This window comes from Electrophorus electricus, chromosome 26 (assembly GCF_013358815.1).
Source record: "Electrophorus electricus isolate fEleEle1 chromosome 26, fEleEle1.pri, whole genome shotgun sequence".
NCBI classification, from domain to species: domain Eukaryota; kingdom Metazoa; phylum Chordata; class Actinopteri; order Gymnotiformes; family Gymnotidae; genus Electrophorus; species Electrophorus electricus.
In genome coordinates, this window is record NC_049560.1 from 163344 (window position 1) to 190301 (window position 26958).

Below are 26958 nucleotides of genomic sequence, written 5' to 3' on the forward strand. Positions count from 1 at the left end.
ATACTTAAAATATGCATAAGATGATTAGTAGCTGCATTAAAAAGTAACTAAAAATAATAATAATAAAAAACAAATCTACTTCTAGCTGTCTGTCTCTTCTGTAATCCCTCTCTGGTTGCCAGCGCCTCCTCCTGTTTATGCAGTGTTTACCTGCTGACTCTTTGCCAAGCACTTTTACAGCATGTTCTGTCAAGGTGAGGTCAGGAGAGTAGAATGGATAGAACTGATAAAACAATAAATGCTTTCCATCTATTAAATATAAACAAATAGCATAAAAGTACACTATACTCAAGTAACAGGCCGAAGTAACTATAATTTAATGACAATTACAGTGTCATTTCAGGGGATTATATGGTGGACCAGTTTATCTATCTGATATACTAGAGCTGTGAGCCGGAATGAACTATTGGGTCATTAGAAACTAATCAGTCAGTCCTGCCTAAGAAACACTAAGCATGGAGAGGAACCAGCTGTCAGAGGATATTAGAAGAGCTCCAACACTATACGTTTTAAAATCAAAGTTAAAAACATCTCCATTTGGCCAGGCTAGATATTATTTCAGTTCCTGTGGCACAGCACTTTTAACTTTTAAGCACCACAGTCATTTTATTTTTATGTTATTTTCTTTCATTCTTAATTCAGTATTTATTTTAATCTTTTAAAACATTTACATTTCTCTTAAATTTTTATTTTAAGATCTGTTTAATTTCTCTTAATCTCTATTCTATTTCCTTAAACACCTTGTTTTTAATATTTCAATTTTGAAACATTTTTACTTTAGCTGTCGCTAAAGACCTTCCCGAGGTGACATCATGCTGTAATAAGCTGTTTCTATTATTATATTTGAATACTCCTTGTGTATGAATGGTGCTATATAAACACTCTTGCCTTGCCTAGCCTATAAATAATAGGTAAAATTAACATAATTGTAAATAAAAATGGTCATGTTTAGTATTTGGATGCATGTTCTTTGAATTGGGGCTGCTATGTATACAAAGTGTTTCTAAGAAATATAGATGTAAACAAATCCACAAATGAAAAGACATACAGTCACACTGTTCATAGTCTCATTTACAGTCCAGTATACAGAGGTCTTACTGCTCCGAGGCCAATATACAGTATAATATAAACACAGGTAAAGATGCAGCAGGTAAATCTGGGTTAAACCAACATTTCAGCATCTTTGCCTCGTCTCTTACACGCTCAGTGGGGAACTGCACTGTATGTCCTTTATGTCGTCTGCCTCCCGCCATTGTTTCCATAGCAAAACATTCAGGAGCTCATCAGGCTCCGACACACGACCTTTGACGACATAAAACATCACTCAGGCTTGTTAGCGCTGTTTCCACAACATCCCACTCGCAGAACCTGCATTCACCTGATCATTTGCTGCAGGATGGGATTTTCACTATAACTCTGACAACCGTCAGGATCCGAGGAAGTCAGTAATTTTATTTTGTTTTTTTTAATAAACACAACATGGTTTGGTAGTTTGGAACGACACTGCATCTCCTGTAGCATCTAAATAATTCGCTGATACCATCCAGGCATGTCAGCCAACAAGTATTGGGGAATTTGTCATTTCTGACAAAATACACCAGCACCATGGTCAGACCATGGCTGAGAAACTGCTGGACAATCAATCAACAACGCATCACACTGCAGGAAATACCTACAAGATGGAGCAAGGCTTGGGTTCTGACATTCTTTACAACACTTCTAAATAACATTTTTAAAATTTAAACACACTCTGCCTTTCCCAGTGGCACTGTGATATATGTCTAGCCTCGGTCCTTTTAACAAGGGTAGGATGTGAGATGACAGCTTCTATATCAACAGTTTTTCAACCATCACACAATAGAAAAATATTATCAGACGCCATTGACAGCATCACTTCTACAAGGCTCTGATATTGCTGACATTCTCTAATATTCACGAGTCAAATTCTATGTTCAATTCACACCCTGGCTGTGCTGACTCCATTCTTCACAGCCTCACCTCAGGAGCCTGAGGTTGGAATACCTGTGCCCTCTCCTAAAAATGCCAATAGCCAGTTTAACAGATGGTGAAAGAGCAGGTTTTGGAGCCTGATAAGGCAGTTGGTTAAGGTTAGCGTTAAACATCAGACTCTCCTGGATCAGAAAACAAAAAGGAAGAATGCATTTTTCTTCATTTCACCATATTAAAAGAGTTTTATTATTAAAAAATAAAAAAGCAGCAAAACAAAACTATATAAAATATATATCCATTGTAGAATAGTTTTAAAGTAAAGCACTGGCTGTGAATATGTTAAATTCCATCTAGATTTTCTTTGGCGTATTGTGGAATTTGCTTTGCATAATTTTACATTTGCATAATTTAATTGGACAGACATTGCGCTTCAGCCATCCCTCAGTTTATGGTTTGAATGTTCAGTGCTGAAAACTGTTCAGCCACACATGTTCAGAGCATTGGCATTGCTAGCCTGGTCAAGCCAAGACTAGCAGCTCTCCTTGCGCATGTCAACACTGGGGTAGGACCGAGACAAACCGTAAACGTCACGTAAGGCTGTAGGCGTGTCAGACACTCACACAACTGTGCTAAAGTGGTGGAAGACCCCTTCCCTACTAGATATGTAGATAAACTTGAATGTGAGAAGTACTCAAATAAAAGTCATACATTCAGCATTAATCAACTTAAGTGGTGAATATAAAAGTAAACATGGTTTTCAGGGGGTTAAACACTTAAAATATTTATTATTCACAACTTGCAAACAGACCATAATGGGTTTTACTGGCAACCCAGGCACTACGTTTCATTTTAAGGAGATTTATGCATGGCTTCAGTAGCCTTTATAGGCTATCATTTGTTATGTACACTTCCCAATTACCACATGCTGGTATTCTGTAAGCAGTGCTCCTTTTAGGAAGAATGATCACAATACTAGTTCCTTGCTCAAAGAATAAAACTATTTATCTTTCATAGAGAGCAAGTCATATTGTATGCACTAGTATGCACTAATGCGATTATTCATTTTTAACAATCAGCTAGAGCCCCCCCCCCCCAAAAAAAAGCCATTGCATCCCGTCACCTCCCCGTTATCTAAAATGTTTTAGTGTAAACAGTATTCTTTGCTATGAAAATTGAATTAATCTCACCACACATTTCATGACAGGCTATCTGATTTCATTTGTAGTGAGTCGATGGTGCTGAACTGGCAGGAACTGATGTATTTATCCAATTAACGAACTCAACAGTAGGTCGATAATTAAACATGTCTTTAAAAAGGCTTCAAAATAATCCCAGATGTATCTCTTATTTGCTAAATTTGAAAATCAAATCAGAAAGGGGTATATTATAGATTGAAAAAAATAAGTTAGGGGAATGGCAAACAACCCTCAGAGCAAATATGGCAAACTGAAATATGGTGCTTAGACACTGAACAGAGGAGGAGAGGAACAGTGTGTTTACGCAGTATGAGAATGTATCAGATTTCATAGACTACTAAGCTTAGGTGTGGGACTATGATTACTTATCGACAGTATTACACTCATTGTAATTACTTCACAAAAAGAGTGTGTGTGGTAGTGAGAGAGAGTGTGTGTGTAATGCTGTCTCACCTGAGCAGCACCAGCTTCACTTTGGCTGCCGCGCTCTTTATTATGGCGGAGGCATTTTGGTGACTCCTCCCATAAAGCACCTGGTTGTTGATCTGAGGGCCAGACAGGGAAAGGCACCCATTATTACCACTGAGAGGAGGATCCTCTAGGTTAACTACGTAACATGTATCAAAGTTCTGACCTAGGATCAGTCCTGAACCCTCCGTTTATAACTGTACTCAATAAAAACATACAGAGCTTCGAGCTCACAGACCCTGGCAGTCCCAAAGATTTCTTTTTTCATACTTAAAGAAATCTCTTTTTTAGGGTGCAATAAATGTACCTCTTCTTAAACAAACAATATTTTTGAAACAAGGAGACACATCCACATGAAACACCACAACGTCAGCTAATCTCATCTTTGCAACTGCTACAAAGTGACATGGAGGTGGTCTAGTGTGTAAACAAACAGAGCTGCTACACAGTTAGTAAATTTCCCTTGACGCTGCTTGCTAGCATCATCTAGAGTGAAATGTGGCAGACTTCAAGCACATTCGCATTTCAACATTGGGAAAGTTCCCCCTCTACGTTGGTCTGCTAGCTGGCCCAGCAAAAACAACCCCCCAAAAAAACAAAAGAACTCAGAATAACAATTTTTTAGGGTACATGGACATGGTAAAGCAGTGAAGCACTGTATTGCCTTTTGATACAAACCATTTTGACTTAGAGAGGCCTGCTCAATAATTACATCTCTATTCATCTGTGACGGGACCATCTGACAGCCATCACTAAAGTAGAGTCATGCGTAAGTGTAATGGAACAAGACATTAGCCACATTTCAGAGCACACAGATGTCTGCTTCAGCAACACAGGACTCTTTTTGCTACATCAAACAAATTGCTAAATCAATATGCAATTTACTGTTGATCATAAAGATGATGTAAATAAATTAAAAAAAAATGATCATCCATACATATCACATTAAACCGAACCATTTCAGGCCATTGCAGGGAGAGAACGTGAGGATTTATGACAGATGAAGAGCAGATGAAGGATGTTGAGTGTATATGTATTTGTTTATATATACCAGCGGGGATGAAATGTCCACATTAGGATAGGGACAACTGACATTTCTGACTTTGAGGTCCCCATTTTTTTTTATTATTATTATTTTTTTTTTTTTACAAAATTTGTACTTCCTATGAAATATTAAATGATTTACTTTTGGGTACTGGGGTTCAGGTTAGGGTTAGGTATAGCATTAATTAGCTTATCATCATTAGGTCAATTTAAGATCCCTAGAAGGACAGTAAAACAAGGCTGCCTGTGTGAGTGTTGTACACAGAAATGACTACAGTGAGAACAAGTTGCAGCGTTCAAATGAATATTTCATGCTGCCAGTTCCACTTGTGTAATAAATGGAGCTGGTGTGGCTGAGAGGAGGTGTGCGTGGTTGGAGGATGGGCTGGAAGAGACTACTGCCCAACAGGAGTAAGGAGTGCAGAAACAGATGGGTATGGAGAGAGAGAGAGAGAGAGAGAGAGAGAGAGAGAGAGAGAGAGAGAGAGAGAGCAGGAAAGCAAAGAGCAGGCTTTTGTCAAAACTGCAGTACTTCAAATAAAAGGTTTCAGACATTTGAACAGCTAGCATGCATGTTCGAATCAGAAGCTCCAGAGCCGAAGTAGCAGCTTATGGACTCAAGGTTTTAAATTTGAGTTATTCCCCAGGGCTCGGACCGATCTGGATGACCCTGTTAGACAGAACTGCCTCCAATACCGTTACTCAGTTTAAAAGAGAGGGCGTCTGTCCTTTTAAGTGTTCGCTTAAAACAAAAAAAGAGATAGTGAATGTGCTACAAAGAGAACAACAAAACTGACTAAAACAGACACTGATGGAAACCTTTCATTTTCCTTCTCAACAAGCTCAACATGAAAGAGACAGTATTACCCAGAGAGAGAGAGAGCAAGACAGAGCAAGACAGAATCATTCACCTGCACTCCGATAACTCTTGAGTAAATCACTCATACACACAGAGAACTCTTGGGAGGATCACTCACACACACTGATGGCAGCAGGTGCAGCTATAGGAGTGCCCTGAGAATGTTCACAGTCTTGTACAGAGTAAACACCAAGAAAACCTGGACAGGTCACATGTAAGAGCCCGTGTGTGTGTGTCAGGAGGGTGTGCATCACCTCCAATAACTCGTCCCCGATTCGGATGCGTCCATCGCGGCCAGCTGGTCCTCCGGGGGCGATGCCCACCACAAAGATGTTGATGCAGGAGCGGTCCCTGTTCCCAGCCAGGCTAAGACCCAGACCCTGGCCATCCTTCTCCAGCTCCACCAGCAGAAGATCACCCACCAGCTCACCATACTTTTGCCTGATCCCTTCTATACACACACACACACACACACACACACACACACACACACACGTGACGTCCATGAGCAAACAACAATGAAACGCCAGGCCACTTAAGCAGACGCTTGCAAGCCAAAGCCTTTGGATTTCAGTAACGCTGAAATAAAACGCATCTTTTATAATATATACACCTCGTTTTACGCACCATGAAATACTCACAATATTCATTATTGCGGTACTGAGATAAAAGGTAGAATTATAACATTTCTATCATTTCAGTGTAAAGAGTAATATCAAACATTTCATCATTCTTGAGACAATCAAACACTACACCAATGTCAGTCACATTAGCATAGAACACTGTGGAAAGGGTGTTATCCAAACACGAGCCCAGACACTCGGAGCTCTTTGCACAAGTATCATTTCCAAATAAACCTGCCCAGCATGGAGGTGGGTGTGGCTAACACCTCCCACTCATCCAGGACACTTAGTGCACCAAACAGGAGCAGCACTTCAGAGTCCAGGTGGGAGGAACTTGGTGTTCACAGGAAGGGGATTTTAAGGCCTCAGGTTTGTGAACTGTAATGTGTTACAAGTTCAGTGCAGATGACCCAGGCTCAGACAATACTAATAATGTGTGGGAATGTCTTGTCTATTAAAAAAGGGGAAAATCTGTATTGTCACATTGCACCACTTGCACATTGGTAAAGTTTGTCAATAAAAGTGTTGAAGGCAACTCTGCATTGTTGCCATATATTCATGCTTTTGGTGCATCAAATACCGAGGTTTCTGTTTAACAACTGTCCAAATACTTTCAACACAACTTCCACTTTCATTGACAAACTTTAGTAGTGTGTAAGTGGTGTAAGAGCATACTTTCACATGCCTTTTCAGACAATTGGCCAAAATGAAAGAAAGAGATCCCTTAGTTGGTAAATGGTTTCTTTAACAAATGTATGATTTCTCTTCTAAACTTTCATTCTCTCACTCTCCATATCACACACGTACACACATGCACAGAAAACTACAACATAATCAGGCTCCAATATTCCCTTCTGACACTTGGCAGATTTTTTTTGCTTAGGGGGCGTCAGTTTCAGCAGAATTTCTGACTAAAACCGCAGCAATCAGGCTCTCCGTGGGCATGTGTGTGCGCGCATGTGTTTAGGTGGAAGCAGGGGCTAGCTGTCACCTTTCTCTCCATGACGACTCACTGCTGTTTTCATTTTCAATTTCCTTTTACGGCAGGGGTTCTCTTTACTGCTGTCACCATGTGAGTGGAGTAATTAAAACCCTCAAGAGCCACATAAAACTATAGGGAATACAAGGACTACAGGAGGTGAGGGAGAGAAAGGGAGAGGGAGAAAAAAGCGAAGGAGAGAGAGTATACAGGGCAAAGTGGACAGGTTCTGCATCTGTCGGATAACCAGCACACCTCATTAAACAGTGCTTAGATGTTTTATGAGCTCATGCACTGCGTCACTGTGGCTTCAAAGGATCCACTGCTTACGGGATACATTAGTGAGTGAATAAATGTTTCAGTCAGCCACACACACATACGGATATTGATTACAGATTCCAAACACAAGAAATTCAAAATATAGCGCTTAAGCTGAGTTGATTCCAGCCTCCAGAAAGAACATGGAGAGGGAATACCAGGACAGAGTCAGGAGATGCAAGGCCACTGCGCTGACCCCAGCATGCTACATCGGTTCTCTCATATGACCAGCCTCTCGGTTCAGTGGGTAAAGAATTTTCCATGCCACATTTCCTTTTACAGCTGTGGTCAGATTAACTGGTGGTAGAGACAGCACAGTAACGAAGCCTCCCAGAATACAATCACTATTACCTTCGATTGGTCATTCAGTCAGACACATCAGTGCAGTCAGTTTCCAGATCTGCAATTCTCCAGCATTCCTTGTTAGATTAGTGTGGAACACAATCAATAGACTCAATAGATTTTATGTAGGTCCAAACCTAGTGAGCTGATGTTGGAAAACAGCAGCTCGGGACTGATTCTTTTTTCAGATCATTTAGAACAGGACACAAGAGAACTTTAGTGAAGGAAAGCTCAAGGCTTTCCCATCAAGGCCACTGGTGGGGAGGGCAAATCCAATGTTGTGGAGCTGCTGTCAACCATGTATGGAACAGAAGAGGCTTCAGAGTCTGGGGCAAAACCAGATCAATACTGTGGACATTACATCGTATATTTAAAGGCAACTTTAAAAAGAATATGGGAATTGTCACCTTTACTGGCACAATCACCAGAAGATGAAAGTGAAATGAGCTGAGGGCTGAGCAGAGAGCAGTTCTGCCTGCTGAGCCCATCTCAGTGCCTTTCATCTCATCAAGCTCAGTGGCCTTGCACCGTGACTGAAAACTGCCCCTTAACCTTCCATCCACAGTCACATCAGCAAGGGTCAAGCGTCTAGTTGAGAAGCCTACGTTTAAGCCTGACAACACGGGCAACACGAAACTGTAAAGATGTGATGATGATGATGATGGTAAAGTGGGTGGTTGCAGGGAGCTGGTCTCCGACCAGCACATAAAAGTAACATCTACCCGCAGTTCACAGACCGTTGAGCCGGTCATACCCTCCTGGGGCCGTAGTGCAGGAAAGCAATGGGAGCTCTTGGAGGCAGGCTGCAGAGAGAACGTGCTGGTGATGAGGACTGAAGCAGTCTGATGATGAAGTGATGCTCATTAGGGAGTATTCAGACGGAGGAGAAGACCGAGGGAGTGGGGCACACAGAGAGAGGCTGATACGAGAGCACAGAAATCTGTGAAAGAAATATTACTATAATATGTCAAAATGTGCTTATGGACTGAGCGTGCATATCTTTTAAAACTTTGTTTTTTGGGTTGTATTTTTTTTTGGTAGATTATGCATTTTAATCTTAAAGGGAACATTTTCTCCTCTTATAACCTCTTATAAATGGCCAAGCAATCATAGTGCAGTCTATAAATCACCTTGACAGTCCTTGGTCTGGCTTTGTGATACCCATCATACGACTGGGCTCCTACAATAGTGCCATATCTAAGAACATCTGTTTAAAATTATGTGGCATGATTGAGGATGTATATATAAATATCTGATTAAGTGACTTTTAAATTACATGTTTTTCATTTTAAAATCATATTGGGGACTAAAAAAAAGGCAGTGATAACTGTGTGGATGCTTTTCACGCTTAAAAACTTCAGTCCTCTCCTTCACTTTTTCCGTCTGTCTGTATGATGTTAGGTGAGGGGAAAGAATGAGAGAGACAGACAGAGCGAGAGACACTGATTTCCAGAAACTTGCATATTATAATAATATATCAGCAGAGCTTTTCAGTTTGTGCTGGTTTGTTTTGCAGGTAGTTCTGGCTCATCTCATTTTCTCAGTGCCCACTGGATATAACAGACACCAGGTCATCACTGTAAACTAAAAGAATAAAAACCAAGCCTCGTACCTCCTGAATGCGCTAATATTTTATGAAACGTGTACAATGGCCATAGTTTCGTCTCCTGACCAGAGGAATGAGGTGAAATAAAGGGTGCCTGCTGGACCCTTCGTGCATGTGAGCTATGTGAACACTTCGTCCTAAAAGCCAGGAACTGAGCTCCATGGCAGGGGATCTGAGAGCACAGCACACACACGTCTGCCCTCTTTTCACAGCTACTGCCTCTGAAACGATCAGTTCCCATGATCCTATTCTAGGTGCCTCAGGCTGGATACACATGGATGCCACTTTTCTAGACTTGGCTGTCTGTTTTCCTCTGTGTTTGTCTCTGTGCGTTTTCTCTTTCTGGCCCTCTGTACATTTATCTGTGTATATATATATTTTTAAACATAATTCAATGCAAATGCATTCTCAGATTAATTCCAGTGTTTTAGACATGACCTGAGTGCAGCTTCTTTTCACACCCAGCAGACTACAGTGTAGAAGGCTGATAAACATACTACCTATCGAGTCTGTGGGGATTCACATTCAGGGTGTGTGTGTGGGGGGGGGGGGGCATCCCTGAGACCTTCACATTACTGAGGTAGTAGTTAAAAGATGCATCATGCATTCATCTATTTTCATAAATGTCCATCTTTCTCTCTCTCCCCTTCTCCCTGTGTTTGTCACATACACACACTTGCAGGCAGATGTGAGGTGGGCTAGCTGCTGGTAGGTTCACTAGAAAGCTGGGAGTGGAAGGATGGAGTTCACTGCATGGATAAGAGAGAGTCCAAGCAGTAGCTGATTGAGGGATGGACAATAGTGTGCACAGTGTGTTAGAGTATAAGTATAGTGTGCACAGTGTGTTAGCAACATGGACACACCCACCCAACCACCGAAGCACCCATAAAGCAAACATTGTGCAAAGCTTACAAGTGAGGAGGTTAGAGCAGAGCTGACTGAATGGGAAATGGGACAAACCGAGAGATCAATAGCAAAACACACACACACACACACACACACACACAACAATCTAATAAACTTAACAATACTTGCTAAAACACAGTGCAACAGCATCCAGCACCGTGCTGTACAATGCAGCCAGCATCCATCACCGTGATGAAGACCAATACCGTGTGCTGTCATACAGCTGTGTGAACATGGCCACTGGGGAGCACAGAGTCCCTTGCTGTGACTCACTGGCCGCTAACAACTGGGCCTCAGGAGAGTCTGAGCTCCGCCTGCAGAAGCTAATGCTTGACCCCTTTCCCTGCAGTACTGCCTCTGGGCGGTGATGCACCTGCCCAGCCAGGGCCGCTTTCAGATGAAGGCCATCATGTAAATAAACCCGGAGTCGGCACGGTCCCTGCTGCAGAACGGAATGGGTCTCACGCAGGCAGTGATAAGGCTCACATTTGTCCTGCTTTGTCATCGTCTCTTTGTAAAGATTTCCATTGGCTGAGAAGAAAGGTATGTCTAAGGAGAAAACAAAAACTGTGCAGGACAGGACTGGGACTGGGACTACTGGGGAGAAGTGTAGAGTCTGATTCAGCAGGATAAACGCAGGGGAGATAAAAGTCTATATTTAAGTAGAAAGGAGTAAGAGAGCTAGAACATGCTTGCACACACACACACACACACACACACACACACACACACACACACACACACACACACACACACACACACACACACACACACACACACACACACACACACACACGGTTTCACATGGACATGATGTGCTCCAGCTGTGTCAGACTGATGCAGCCATTAATTTAGTCCATCCCTCTCTTTTCTTCCCAGTGTCAAACAAAATGCACGCTTGCCTAAACAAGTCCACCCTCATGTAGCCAGGAACGCATTCTTGCGCACACACCCCACACTCCCCCACTTCCACTTCCCTATTTATTCTGCCACTTATTTTTAGGCACCCAAATCTCCTTCAAAAAAAAGTGTCTCTCCGGTTGTATAGTGGAAAACAGCCTGAGCTGAGGTGCCTCACTTCCTCTCCCATATACAGAACTGTGATGGTATGATGGAAGTCTGTGCATTTGCAGTGTCTGTCGTATCCTGATTGCCTGTCCCGCCCACCGAAACACACACACACACACACACACACACACACAGGTTGTAGCATGCTGAATAACCCTTTGCTCAAATCAGTGGTGCATTCATTAACACCTGACAAGAACAGCACCAGGTGCCTTCATCATCTGGACAGGTCGTGAGCCTGCAGTGGAATGAGAAGACGGACCATGTTTTTAAATTCCAGACAGGCATTCTCTCCAGGTAACTCAAAGGAAGAGTTGAGAAGATAGCATCTGGATCCTGTTTCCTTCATATGCGTATAGAACCTAAGAGTTCCCTGAAACAGTGTCCAGTCCACACATCCCTGAGGATCTACAAATGGCCAAGTTCTCTGAGGCAAAACAATAACACCACTTTGAAGCACACAGACTTAAGCCACCCATCCACAGTGTACTTAACAGTCTAAACATAACACCATGCCTCTTTAAAGTCAATAACCCTACACACATTTAGGATATACTGCACTAGGGAATGCACAGTACCATTTAGATGACATCTGTAAATAATGATTAGAAAGAGTGCTTACAAGCACAACTTTAAGCCATGTTAAATTATTTTCATTATATACTTCCTAAATGTATCGATTCTGGGCAACTATGGGTTAGAGTTGCTTACTACAGCAACCCTGATTATTTAGGAAAGAACAAACTAATATTCTAGGCCATATTAAGAAAGGATTCACATTTCTCAGTACAGTTTATGGGCAAGATTTGATGTTTACCCCAATTTGAAAGATTCAAAAAAGAAAGCAAAAGAGAACTCCATAGGTAAGCCACGCCAAGAACCCAGCTGTGGCTCATTGTGTAGGAAGGAACCATGTAGGGAATCAATGACAAGACCACCACACCGTAATTACAGAAAAACGGAAAGGGAAGGCAGACGAGTATAAAGCTGCTGCGCTTAAAGCACACTTAGGACATCAGAATAACAGCAGAAATAGCAAGCCCTTCCTGGGACTGAGACAAGAAAGCACAAACATGGCTACAGTGAGTGAGGGTGTATGATTCTGACGAAGCAGGTGTGTGTGTGCACGCGTGTGTGTGTGTAATCCAATCTGTGGGATAGAGGAGGCCATAATCAAGAGGGACGTGCAGGTGCAGCTCACGTAATTCAATATTTGTCCCTCAGATTGAATTGTGCTGAGGCAATTGCAATGATGTGATAGGCCCAGTGCCATATGCTGCAGGTACAGCAGTGTGTGATGCTGCGGGTGTAAACAGGTTTGCATGTGCAGGGCGCAGCACACGGCTGGTGCCAAACCATGCATATGAATTGTAAAGATAGCATGCCAATATGCTGGATTTCACCAACATTATGGAAAGCTGCTTTTTAACACCCATTATGCTGTACGCATCCTCATGTGCAGTACATATAGATGTGTGTGCACGTGACGCACGCGCACACCTTTTTGCTTTGAATAGATCACACATGAAACTCATCACATTTGATTCGTGAGAACATTGAGTACAGGTTTTCATACAGAGAGAAGACCAAGAATGTCAGACATCTGAAATACTGCTGTTACATATACAGTGTGTACATATATTTATTCGTTCATCAGTGGCCACAGTCAATATTTTGTTACAGTTAATATCCACCACTTCCTGAATAACATGTACATACATACATACATATACATATATATACACACACACACACACACACACACACACACACACACACACACACACACACACACACACACACACACACACACACCACAACAACAACAAAGCTGAAATCAATTGAACTGAAATCAATTAATTTGAATTGAAGTCAGAAAAATAGCCATTAACATGCTTACTGTACTAATGCCAAAGAGCAGGACTGTGAAGTCCCACCTGGTGAACCTATCAGCAGAAAACAAAATAGGACATTGGGAATACACTTTCAAAGATTGGAAACACCAATTAAAAGAGTGGTGATCCTTGATGGCAGACTGGGAATACCATACAGAAGACTTAGAATATTGATTGCTGAAGATTCTGTAGAACAGAGTGGGAAATGCTGGGACAAAGAAACATGTGAAAGCTAGGGACCCAGGCCAGGAATAATACAGAGGATTGGGAAGTCTAGTTCAGGAACCCCATACAGGCCCAGGAACCCTGCAGAACTGCTGCTACTGCAGTTCACATAAACCACCTTTGCGTAGCGTCACTCCAAGTGTCTTAGTGGAGAGAGTGCACGCCTCTTAAGGGGTTTTAAACGTGAAGAGCTCCATGGAGATCTCTCAGACAGCCTTCATACTGGCCGCTTATAGAAGTTTCTCACTCCAAAAGAGCCAATTTATGACCCTTAATGCCATTGTTTCATATTCTTCCTCTGCAGAGCATGTGTATACACTGGGTTATGACAAGGTAATTAGGGGGGATTAATAATTACTTAATAGCCTCAGTTTGAATTGTGTTCTGGGGCTGTGTTGAGTCCTGCTGAATACAACTGTGGGGTGTGCAGCTATGAGAAAGTCATGACTCCGACAGTGCATTACACAAAGCTTCCTGATGTGGTTGAAATCTCTGCATTCTGACTGCAGTACAACAGTGTGGAAGCACACACAAGCTTGTTTCTCAAACCAGTCACAAAGAACAGTAGGTTAGTAATTGTGTGTGAAAAATCTGCAGTAAATGTCTATCTGCACTACAGTCAGCAAATATATACACAGGTGGATTTAGCATGTCAGCAAACAAAGAAATCTGATGGAGGCAGATTACTGGTTTGGCAGCAGCAGCTACTGTAATATGCTGCCTATGGAGAGCAGACACAGTTTAGTGAAGATAGAGGGGGATTGGAAATCCAGTAATCCAGCAAGATTGAGCAGGATAAATGCCTAATGATGTAGAAAAGTCAGGGCTAAAATGTGAGGAACCAGAGGGCTGAACACAAATAATGCAGAGTTATACCAATATGCTGCAGCCTAATACAGTACACGCTCTGTGACCAAGATTAAGAGTGTGTACTCTCACACACCCATGCACACATTTCTAGAATTCCAGAATCTGACTGCACATTAGGTTGGCAACTACACAGAGAAGTGAAATATCTTAATCCTGCCATGACCAGCCAGGTAAGTCTCAGTATTTGAGCCTCAAAAGTGAGCTAATGTGTAGTGCCCTGAGATTTAATGTTTAATACATACAATACACTGAATGATGATGAGCTAGAGGAGTGTAAAGCGGAGAAAAAGGCATTCCCAAAGAGAGACCGAGAGGTGACCCCTGGCTGAGACCTGATAGCAGCATGTGTGGCTATCTAATATCGCTGTATGTTGTACATGCAGCCCCAGGTTACTGTTACTGCTGCACCATCCGTCTGTGCAACAGGGCACAGTGAGAGAGAGCAAGAAAGGGAGGGAGAATGAAAGAGAAAGACTGGGGGGAGAAAAAAAAGAAGGAAAAAAAAACGGAGTCTATTCTTGTGTCATTCTAACCCATAGTATTTTGAACAATAAGCCACAAAAGTACTTTTTGAAACATTTAAAACACTAATGTGTGTGTGCGCGCGCTCATAGGCACACTGGAGAACTGAATAAGAGAACCTCCTGCCTGTGACATTCCTTTCTGACTACAACCATAATTACCTTTTCTACTCAAGTGAATATAACCCCCCCAGCACACACACCGTGACAGTCCGGATCATCCACTTTCCTCCTCCAGCTCACAGAGCAATGATTAAGGAGTCACACTAACCTGGCAACATGGTCCGTTCTTCACTCCCCCACCATTTCAAAGCTGATGCTGCTATCCATGCGGCGATACATACACGTGCGTTTGTCTGCACGCGCGTGTGTATGTGTGCGCTTCAGCCACATGCAGCTCGTCGGCAGCATTGCTGAAGGTGAGAAGCCATGGTTGTGTGTGTGTGTGTGTGTGTGAGAGAGAGAGAGAGAGAGAGAGAGAGAGAGAGAGAGAGAGAGAGAGAGAGAGAGAGAGAGTGAGAGTGTGCGCGTGCGTGTATGTTTGTGTGTCGGTGCGCGAGCTCGTTGAACTGCTGAGCTGCAACTAGAGCAGTATTGTGTGTGTGCGCGCGTGCGCGCGAGAGCGAGAGAGAATGTGCCTGCAGTAAGCCACAGCATGCACACACGCATGCACACCCCCTGGCATCTACACTCCCACCAACACCCTCCCTACTCCTCTCTCTCTCTCTCCCCCTCCCTCCCTCTCTTCCTGAGAAATGGAAAAAACAAATTTCAAGGACACATAACCCATCCTCTGCCCTCCTAATCATCAGCCTAACCCTCTTAATTTCCATCATGTGATGACTCTCCTTGACCCTGCGTGTGGTTTGTAGAAAAGCGACTGAGGACTGCATGGGTGGACATCCACCAGAGGACAGTTGTTAGGACAGGTGAACCGAGTGACTCAAACACTGATGTGCATCAGTGAAGATGTGACACACATGCATCCACAAACGCACTGATCACACAGCATAAACTGGGTACATCTGGCTGTGTGGGGGAGGGTGGCAGGGCTAGCTTTATCGCACTGAGCAGGCTCTTATGACCATAACTGCATTGATCAGAGCCATATTCAAATGTACTGGACGGACACAGGACCGGAGCAGCTGCAGAACTAGGACACCCGAGTCAACAGACAACCCCTTATACGACATTCTCATAGAATGCTAGTTCACCTTCTAATGGTTATCCAGGTCCAGTACTTGACATGAATCAGAACATACATCACACGACCTCAGAGTGGGCAACATTTCACCATTTTGCTTTGTGTTCAAATCACAAATTTGCAGGAGTTGTGATTTCATTCTAGAAAAAAACAGGCCAACCCCCTTTCTGGCAGCATCTGTCTTCCACACTGCCACCCTTCAACTATACAGACACGGGGACGGGGTCAGGCAGCCTGCTCACCAGGGACAGACAAGCCACAATGGCCTCTTCCGCAGATCACACATGGCCTCAGCAATATCAGTATATTGCGGTGGTAACAGAAAACTGAGTTAATTTTGTTGTCAGTCAAGTGATAGCCCTGCTCAACCAAAAAAAATGGCTGCAGATTTGTTGAATCAAGACTAAATGTGCATGCTGATATTGTGCCCAAATGTCATTGGCAAATAAATAAATAAATGATTATTAAATCGGTTCACCTTCAAAATTCATAAATGAGGACATGTGCTGTGGTAAGCGATACCTTTAGATCAATATTTGTACCTTGAAAACCTCATTGTATTTGATTTCTAGACAAACTGCGCAGAAAGATGATGCACAAGCAATTACCAAAGAAACAAAATCTTTATGATTATTTTTTGTCACGAAAAGAAGACAAAGCCATCATAACCATGACAACTGCAGAGCAACTCCAGAATCATTAATGACCAAGTCAGGTGTGAAGCTTAGTACGTAGCCCTTCAGGCAGAGATCAGATTGGCTGGCTGGCTGGCTGGCTGGCTGGCTGCTCTGCAGGCTTTGGGCTAGGAACCCAGGCTTCTCCCATGTCCCTTGGCTACTCTTGCAAACCAGAGCAGAGAGATCAGTCAACTGACAAGGGCAGAGGCTGATGAGCTAATCGGCAAAGAAAAAAAAACCAGACAACAAGTGTTAGTGCCATCATTTAGAAGCGTGAAATCAAAGGACTGGACAGCAGCTCAATAGCTATCTAATGCACGGCTGGACAACAGAGACAGCTGTCCAAAATAATTCAATAGAAAAGTCAATAATCCAGAAGCATGAGTCTACACTTGGGTTTGAGGTTAGGGTGGCTTTAGAAACAATGGCTTGGCCGTTTGAGATGAAGAAATGGGCTTGAGAATGTGGCACTGAAGCACAGTGGAAATGTTATTTTTCTTGCTTTGCTTCCTGGCTCACAGCACCTGGAAGCAAGTGTGTACCATAAAAGAGTGGTATTTTTTTTAATATTCAGAGTTAGCCTGTGATAGTGGAACACTGCGTTACAAATGCACAACACTTCATTCAGAAGGAGATGTTAATGCTTTCACATTGCTCTTAATACAAAATATCCATTTAATTTCTTTTACACAAAAATCTTTACATCTGTCAATTTGTCAATACTTTCAGAAATATTTAATGAGAAATAATCAAAAAGGAGTGGTGAGGGAAGGTTCATTATGGAACCCGCACCATGGTATTTCCTGCTGGTGTTCATTAAATGTGCTTTAGGTTTAGATTTACTGTATCAGACTTTGACAACAAAGAGAACAGCAACAACACACTCCTATACAAAAACTGCCCACAACACTCCACAAACACACACACACACAACATTTGAAGACTGTCACCAAATAAGAGCTTCTCACACTGACATTTTATCCAGCGTCAGATCATAGACCACAAACAACGGTATACTGCAAGGAGACGGAACCGAACGGAACAGCACTCCATGGAGAAATGAGCAAGGCTATTCCTGTTTCAGCGTGCATCAGGATTGTGACTGAGACACAAGGAAATCCCCCCGGGGTTCCTCTGGGTGAGGTTACCACAGCTAGTACGGCTGAGTCATTATTACAGACCTGATGTGCCAATCCATTCGGTATGCTCATTCCTTTGAACAAAGAGAGAGTAGAGACCACCAGTTCATCTTGAAAGATCTATGCTGCGTTAGCCAGAATTATTAAATTATGCTAAAATATTGTTGACATAACATGGTAACGGAGCAATCCTTATCCATTTTTAATGTCTTACAACTACAGAAATGCACGCAAAATGTGAGTGTGACAGAGACAGAGAGAATTCTCTAATAGCTCGAAGGAGTAAACAGATCATTATCTGACAAAGGCAGCATCCACATTATTTCCTATATCGGGAAACACTGTGGTCTTCTATGGTAGCTTCACTTTGCATCAGCTGGTGAAGTCCATACACAGTTTAGAGGAAGACATGGTGTGACAGTGTCCTCTCCATAGCCCAGACCCAAACTTCTGGCCCAATCAGGACATGCGGGGAAGAAGAACACAAACAGAGCAGGACAGAGAAAACACAGGTGGGCAGTGGTGGCTCAGTGGGTACTTGACTAGTAATCAGAAGGTTGCCAATCCCTGCCTCACTACTGCCAGGCTGCCACTGTTGGGCCCCTGAGCAATGCCCTTTACCCCCCCAGTTGCTCAAGTTGTGTGCCCTGAGAATTGCCAGCCGCTTTGGACTAAAAGTGTCTGCTAAATGCCATAAATATGTAAAATGTAAATGTAAATTATTCTCCTTGATTGGCTGAATATAAAAATACTTCTGCAAAGACTGAATGCTGTGTTTGTGAATGCCCTGACAAAGAAAGGACACAGAGTATCTAATCATGAGTGAATGGTGGGTGGCTGTACCCCGTAGTGTACTATTTTAAATGAGAGAGAGAGAGAAGCAAAGGATAGACAAATAAAACCAGGTCTAACAGGGTAGCACATAAACCTGATGGGTGTGTGCCATGACTTCTGAAACACCGGCGTAGAAGAGTGAGAAACGATCCCACTCCGTCAACACCTTTCCTCCACCCTCTCTGTCCTCAATATGTCTCCATTAAAGCTCTCCTTCTACACAACCTGATGTGAGAATGTGACAACCATGCTCAGTTTAAAAACACAGCAGTGCATGTGATAATTGGGCAAGCCCCCAACAGAAAGGCAGAGTAAAGCGGAGGGCTCCGGGGCGAATGCCCGAGGCTTAGGTGAGCAGGTCAGGGTCGCTCTACAATAAGCCCTGAGTGAGCACTTGAGATTCACTTTCACTGTTCTGGATTAAGTGGCCTTGACCTGCTTGGTTCAGGAGATGCTGTCCTAAATACACATCTAAGGACCACGGCTCTAGAGAGAGGCGTATTAAACTGGATTCTCACGCTGGCGTGGCGGGAAACAAACACCTGAGTGACCAACACGTCTAATTAGAGGTGTGGGATTGGGATGATTAAACTCAGCAGTAGACCTGTGAAGTGCTGCTGGATAATAGTTGAGCAGAAATGTTGAAGTATACGCTGAAACCCTGTTCAACCACATACCACTAAGAGGCTGTGGGGTTATGTACTCTCCTCTCTGCTACAGAAGGGGGGTAGACAGAGGGATCTTCACAAAGGTTCCTGATTCCAAAGACATTAAGACTGCATGCAGAGTAAGAGTGCACTGACGACTGATTCTGGGTACATACAGTCTAATGGAAATAACAGAGAAACCTCCCTTCCAACAGATGGCAAATTATTCCTTTATTACCTTCCCTGTGCATTTGTGCCAGTAAAAATCAAGTAAAACAAGAATACTGGCAAAACACAAGAGGGCAGCAAGCAGTGCAGGAGGAAAAACAAATATAAATAACAGCATGTCTACCAGCATGTGACTGAGCAAAAGGTCTGACTCACAGCAGGGTCAGCAGAGGGGCTAATATGCTTGTTTCCATATTGGGATCTGATGGTTAAGACTCTCACTCACTCACTCACTCACACACACACACACACACACACACACACACACACACACACACACACACACACACACACACACACACACACACACACACACACACACACACTTCCTTTTGTTTCCCTAAAAATCACACTGACTGTATAAACACCAAAAACAGGGCCACTGAAGAGTTTTTTTGCCTGTGGCTGGAGAGGGTATTGACTAAAACAGGTTACCAGCTCAAAGTGGTGCCAAAGGACAACATTTTTCATATCATTTTATTTGATATATGACAGCGAGAGAGATATCAACAGATGAGAGACAGACAGACACAGAGACAAAAAGGAGGAGGACGACAGAAAACGAGAATCAGAGCAAAGAGCAAGACCAGGAAAAGGAGCCTGTGTGAAGCAGAGTGAGCAGGTGTGTACATGTGTAGTTGAGTGCAGAACGATGGCAGTCAGCATAATCAGTGAAGCCTTCACATGCAGCAGCATCAGTTCCAGCAGGCAGGCAGAGCAGTGGCCATGTGATATTAATGGCACCGAGGAGGGGCTCATTGGCTCAGAACCCTGGCATTTAGAGACCAGCTGTAATTACAGCTGTGTGTGTGTGTGTGTGTCTGTCTGTCTGTCTGTCTGTGGGGGGGGAGAGAGCGTGTGTCCAGTCATCGAAAGACAAATGGATGACAGACCATGTAGTTTGGAGATGTGGGAGGAGTTCTTCATTCAGTGGTTGAAAGCATACACAGTGCTATAAAACAGTACTGTGTAACAGAGCATCAGCTATAGGCATAGAACAGTTCAGTTAGAAAACACTTAACTAACCTGAACAGAACAGATTCAACTGCCTAGAAATATATCATAAAAATTTAATTACAAGCTTGTAAAAGCAGGTCTAAAAGCAAGCTGGAAACTTATAGGTTGCTTAATTTAAGTGCATGTTTGGCAGCCTTTTGTGAAAACACAGCACAGAAGACTACACAAAAATTCTTAATATGCAAGGTTATCCACCTTACCTCTGACTCTGTCCAGCGATGACCATCAGACAGCACAAGTGAACGGTCAACCCCCCCCCCCCCCCCCATTCTTTCCACTTCTCTTACAAGGGTGCTATAAAATGCAGGCTGAGTGACATTCTGTCTGTGTGAAGTTAAGTTACAGTACACAATGTGGAATGCTCCAATTCACCCTGCTACTTCATGACAAGGCAACTCCACTAGCAGAAACTCCCACTCTGAAGAAGACTGTCACTCAAACATCAACCTGCAGAAAATACGGCTCCGCATGACCTGAATTCCCAAATAGTTGCAGCTACACTAAAGCAGGCCACAATGTGGAAGATGGATCATTTTTCTTCTTTTAGTAGACAGGTGACAGCCTCAATGAAGCACAAAGAACGTGCAGACACGAGGAGCGAGTCTACAAACGTTTATTTCAGACAGGGCTCCAGAACTTTGCAAAAATAAATACACAATATAAAAATGCCAAAATGCAAAACGGAACCATTTAAAAGTAGAAGAGATTAGCAAAAAAGTTGGTTTGTCATGCTGAGGACACTCTGTCAACCAGCACCACGACAAGGAGAAGCACCGGGATGCCACACACACACACAATTTAGAGAGTCATCTTATCAAAGGTTAGTGAAGTACAGGCAGAGACAGTCTGCCAGCAAGCCTGACGAATGCCGATTTAAAACAGCTCAGCGCTGGCAGAGTGTCTGAGGGCCACCTCTCACCGCTCTAATGGCAACCCAATGACAGCTGGCAGGGGGAAAAATCCAAACCAAAAAACAAATAAAAAAAAGGTAGAAGGAAGGCAAGACAGACAGTGAGACAGACAGTGAGACAGACAGAGGAAAAAAAAAAACCAAAAAAAAAAAACCCAACCACACACACACACACACACACACACACACACACACTACCAGAACCAAGGCGAGGAAAGGACCCCCAAAACTTGCAATACACGCCACGCGACATAACTTCCCACACTGCCAGCCTACTGAGAGAACAGAGAAAGGAGCAGCAGGGAGATTCTGTAAGAGGGGACAGTAAGTACAGGGAGCATATTAGATGCTCCAGCCTACCCAGGGCCTTTATCTGAATGGTTTACAACATGAAACTTCATAGACATAAATGCCCCAACACCTTAGCCCAGGTGTACGCAACTCCAGCCCTGCAAATCCACCATCCTGCAGAGGTTCGGGCCAGCCTTATTTCAACAACTCTGATGCAGTTAATGAAGACCTTCACTAGCATCCGAAAGTTCCAGCCATGTGTGTTGGAACTGAGCTCTGCAGGGGGTGGATTTCCAAGAGCGGTGCTGGGCAACCTGCCATAGCCCATAAGGCATTCTGCCAAAAACAAACAGAAGCCTTACTTCCACCACAAGAAAACCAAAGGTAACTTTTAAAAGACTAGACCCCATGTGTTCCCATAAACATCTGACCAGTGATGAAAGCATCGATTACTACTCAGGAATCCCTGGCCATACAACAGTCAGCTGCTCTAGCCTGCAAAAGAGAAACACAAATATTATTTCAAAATGATCTTCAAAATTAATTCTAATCATGTTAACACTAACAATGTCCTAAGAGTGCTTTAAGGAAAGAAAAAACCTTCCCAATGTTCCAGAGCTTCACATGTGAAAATCCAGGGCCGCAGATCTAAACTCTGAGCCCAGTTATTTTGCTTTGAATCTGTGTGCTAGGAAAGGAGTCGAGGAGTTTTCAGATGAAGGCTGATATCCAGCCTGCCACTGAACACTCCAATCAACCAGTCCACACATCACAGAGAAGCCCATAGACCTTGCCTTGTCACACACTCGGGGCCCACAACAGGATATGAAGAGGATGAGGTGAAGAAGGGTTGAGGCAGAGGGGCACGAAGGGGGGCAGGAAAGAGGAGGGAGAGACGGAGGAGAAATGCATAGGGGATTTGGAGGGGAGGGGGGTGGGGCAGTCAAACCTGCTGGCAAAATAGATTAACACTGCAATGCACCCTCTTCATTTGAAAAACAGACTCTCGAGGGAGTTTCATTCCTTGCGTTTCTCTCTCACCGACAGTGAAACCTGCTCATGCTGGCTGCATTCTCATTACATCCCTTAATTAAGTGAACTCCAAGAAAGATAGGGAACAGCTCAGTGCCAACTGTGGAACACCATCCATAGCCAAAACAAAGGGGTGGCAGAAAAAGGAATGGAGCCATAAAAAGCTGATGGGCATGACCGACCCTGCTCACCCATACGCAGAAAGGGAGAGACAGACACAGTCTGTGACCAAGTCAAATACCATGACACACCACGTTCTGGTTCTCCAATCCACCTGCATGTCCCAAATAGTAACAAGTGACTTGACCTGCCCAGGTCTTCTAGGACTGAAAGCCAATATGTTCACAAAAACTCAACAATGGAACTGTAGCACTCAATAAAAATCGCTTATTTCTCCTCAAGTGTGTTACAGTAAGAGCCTTCCATAGCTTTTTTTGTCATTACATTTTTTTTTTTTTTTATGATTAAAGCAAAAAGGAATGAACAATGTGCTTAACAGGCTGGAAGAAAGATACCAAACAAAAGAGAAAAAAGTCTCCATTAAAATACGCAACCAGTTGCAACCAGCAGTCAGTAGAGTTTCAACTAGTGCCAGTACCACCAGATGTGGAATGAAGGGGTTTCAGGAATAAATCCAAAATACAGATAGCAGTCACATCAACTGTGATGGCACTGTTTGCGCCGAGAGGCAGCTGAAATCGGAGGCTGCCATTCCTACGGTAGCCTGAGACTGACAACCCATCTGTATGAGAGGGGAGATCTGAGATGGTGATTGGAGTGGCATTCGCTGCTTTTTGGCTCTAGCCCTGCCACTCAGTGAGGCGCACAGTCTAGAGGGGTCTATGGAGGGCCGTTTAGGGTGAAATCAGTGAAACACTTGCACACACGCACACTACTTGCACATTCATGACATTTTCGCATAAATAATCTACTAACGTTTGCGTATGATAACTTACACTTGCATATACACACATGCACATTCATTCACCGGTATGTAAACAGAGATTTGTTTAAGTAAGCTTGCGTGTATGTGTGTAACCGCATGAGTGTAAAACAAATTTTCAGTGCGCCCAGAAGTCATTTCATTGTAACAGAAAGGCAGATATTTAACCTGTGTACAGCACGCTCGTGAAAATAACATGTAGAGCGGTCTGACGTTTGTTTAATTGAAAACAAGCCATATGTCCTTATGGTATAAGAACTCCTGATGAGTTATGGAAATTTGAAAATGAAGATTGCAGGTTAATGGTCAGACAGAGGTAATATTAGAAATAATAAGATTACGTTATCTTGGTAAATACGTGCTACGTTATCTTGGTAAATATTCAGAACGAAGGTCATTGATATCGGGAGTGTATTCTAATAAATCATGGCAAGATAGCTTCTCTGTGAGTAAATATTCAGAACGTATAACATGTAACCTAATGGTATGACGTAGCCATGTCACTACCAGCAGGTCTACAGGCTACACATCTGATCATTTCTAATTCAGTTAACACTGGAACGGTTGAACGTTAAATATCCGAAAATAGTTCTCGGTCGCTACACTGGGAGTGTATTCCAAAATTTGCTTAAAAATTCTCATTAGATAAATTTTTTTTTTTTTATAAAATCAAAATCTTGTTCTAATTGTTTTCTAGTGGTGGGACACCAACATGTTGTCTGGGTCACATCCATAGATCAATTCCAAAAAGTGAAATGTTTCCATGCTAATAAAATCCCAGATCCAAACACAGTAATATGATTCCATGTTACATTGGACAATGGGCACGATCGACAGCAATATTATGAGTTGTACAAAAATGTTGCTGGAACTGCAAGAATATTCTTTCATTGGTGTCGTATAATCAGAATTAGACGCCGACATGACAATATGATTCCTTTATTTAGAGACCTCTCTTCACCTCATATTGATGAGCGTACTGTACACATGTTAAATATCTGCATCCCTGTTGCAATGAAATGACTTCCGGGCGCACTGAAAATTGTTTTACACTCACACGGTTACACACATACATGCAAGCCTAGTCAAACTCTGTTTACACACCAGTGAATGAATGTGCATGTGTGTGTATATGCAAGTGTAAGTAGTAGATTATTTATACGAAAATGTTTCATAGGTATGCGCAAGTAATGTGCATGTGTGCCAAGTTTTTCACCGATTTCACCCTAAACAGCCCTCCACAGGGGTCCACTCAGGTCCTCACACACAAATGCACAGGAGGCAAGATCAACTGTCGATCTACTGCCATAATGTTTCCATGATTATCAAGGAAAGCACTGAAAGTGAGTCATAAATGTGGAGACCTGTGTGGACCTGGGTGACACAAAAAGGAAGCGGTGAAGATGTGCATGCGGACAGTAATGGGAATCCAAAAGGCATGATGGCAGGTTTGCATCAGCACTTCACCTTCTCATTTAATGAATCATCTTCCCGAAGCACCACCACCACCACAAGAAGCAGACACGCACTACTGAGTGCAAACAAATGAAAAAAGAGAGAGAGAAAGAAAGAGTCCATGCAAGAGAGAGGTCAAGTATGAACACTTACTCTGCCAGCCCATGATATCTGCTGCACTGGCCATTATTACATCAAATCAGGGGGGTATATGAGAGAGAGAGAGAGAGAGAGAGAGAGAGGAGAAAAGGAAAGCAGGAATCTCTCTCTCTCTCTAATCTTTCTTTTTCTGTGCTTCTGTCCTGATTGCTCACTCACCTCCACACATTGAGCTCAAAGGACCAAGCAAAGACACTCATGGCACAGATTTAGCACCCTATGTTTTTTATTGTCTGTCAGAAACTGCAGTGTCACAGGCCACAGCGGAGAGCCAGGCTCTGCAGCAGGCAGGCAGGTTCAGGCCAGTGCCACTCAGTGCCGGTAGCTCCCCTCCGCAGGCAGCCAGTGCACGGATGAAGCACCACTGTTCTTTACAGGCATCACAAACCTGCCTTCCTGCTGCAGCAGGTCCAAACTGTTCAGTGTTTTTATATGTTTACAGGTGCTCTGTAACTAACTCTAAAGACACTCTCTTCAATAACCAAAACAAACAAACAAGCAAACAAACAAATAAACAAAATATGCCCCCCAAATACACTGCATGTTGAAACTGGAGGCAAGGCCTGATAAGCAAATGCATACTTGCCATACTACAAAATGTATTAAAATGTGACATATGGAAAGTGGAGCTTCTTTAAAAGCCAGTCAACTGGGTCAGAGCAAAGCCAACAAGCCATCACTACAGCACTCACCCTTACTGTCGTAATTATAATGCATGTCCCTACACTGACAATTAGCGTAAATCATAATGCCAAGCTCTGGCACAGTTTAGAGTAAACAACAGGATGCTGATCTGTGAATAGGGCCTACACTCGAGGCCTAACAGCAATCATGCCAAAGCCTGATCCGAGATCAGCTATCCCTCAGCACTCTACATTGGCCACAATGTAGCAACTCTATAATTCATCAGGCTGACTGATGCAACATTCCAAGATAAATGGCATCACTACAAGACCTCTCACTCAGTATCCACAAACAATAGTGGGCCTTTGCTCCCCTGCTCCAGTTCCCGACCCAGCATTCTCACCACAGACGGCGACAGATGGCAGGATTCTGTCATTCCAAAGTGCACGTACATTTCCAGCTAAAACGCCAGGCCAGCAGAGCGCCCTCAATACACTGCTCCAGACTGGCAAAATGTGCCACATGGAGATTTGGGGGAAATAATTTTTAAGAAACAACAGAAGCACCAGAGCGGAGAGGCAAAGCACAGGTATGAATGCTTTTGGGTGGGCTTATCTCATACTTTAATGACAGGTCGTGTGAAATCGAACAGAAAAACGGAAAGGACAGTCAGCAAAGCCTTTCACTCCAGTGGTCCTACCACAAGACCAACTCTAGGCCAAAAACCCTGTAATCCAGTTGTGACAAGTCTTCACATTTGACTTATTCGACATACATACAGTATATAACTCTTATCTTAATCCAGGCTCTTCAACATGTTTTTTTATGGAAGGATTAGGCAAACTGCTGACCGTTCAGCGCAGCACTTACTCTCTGGGAGGTTTCTGCGGTGGCACTTAAGACTTAACGTGTGCTAACGCACTCAGCG

General features: G+C 43.2%; 1 protein-coding gene across 4 annotated transcripts in view; it reads right to left on the reverse strand.

Moving 5' to 3' along the window:
- Positions 1-26958, reverse strand: part of patj (PATJ crumbs cell polarity complex component) — an 88767-nt gene that overhangs the window by 16545 nt on the left and 45264 nt on the right. For all 4 annotated transcript variants that reach the window (XM_035523400.1, XM_035523399.1, XM_035523401.1 and 1 more), the window contains 2 exons: positions 5772-5968; positions 3600-3691 (listed from right to left, as the gene is read on the reverse strand). In XM_035523400.1, coding sequence (XP_035379293.1) covers positions 3600-3691; positions 5772-5968 — 289 coding nt within the window. The remainder of the gene's footprint in view (positions 1-3599; positions 3692-5771; positions 5969-26958) is intronic.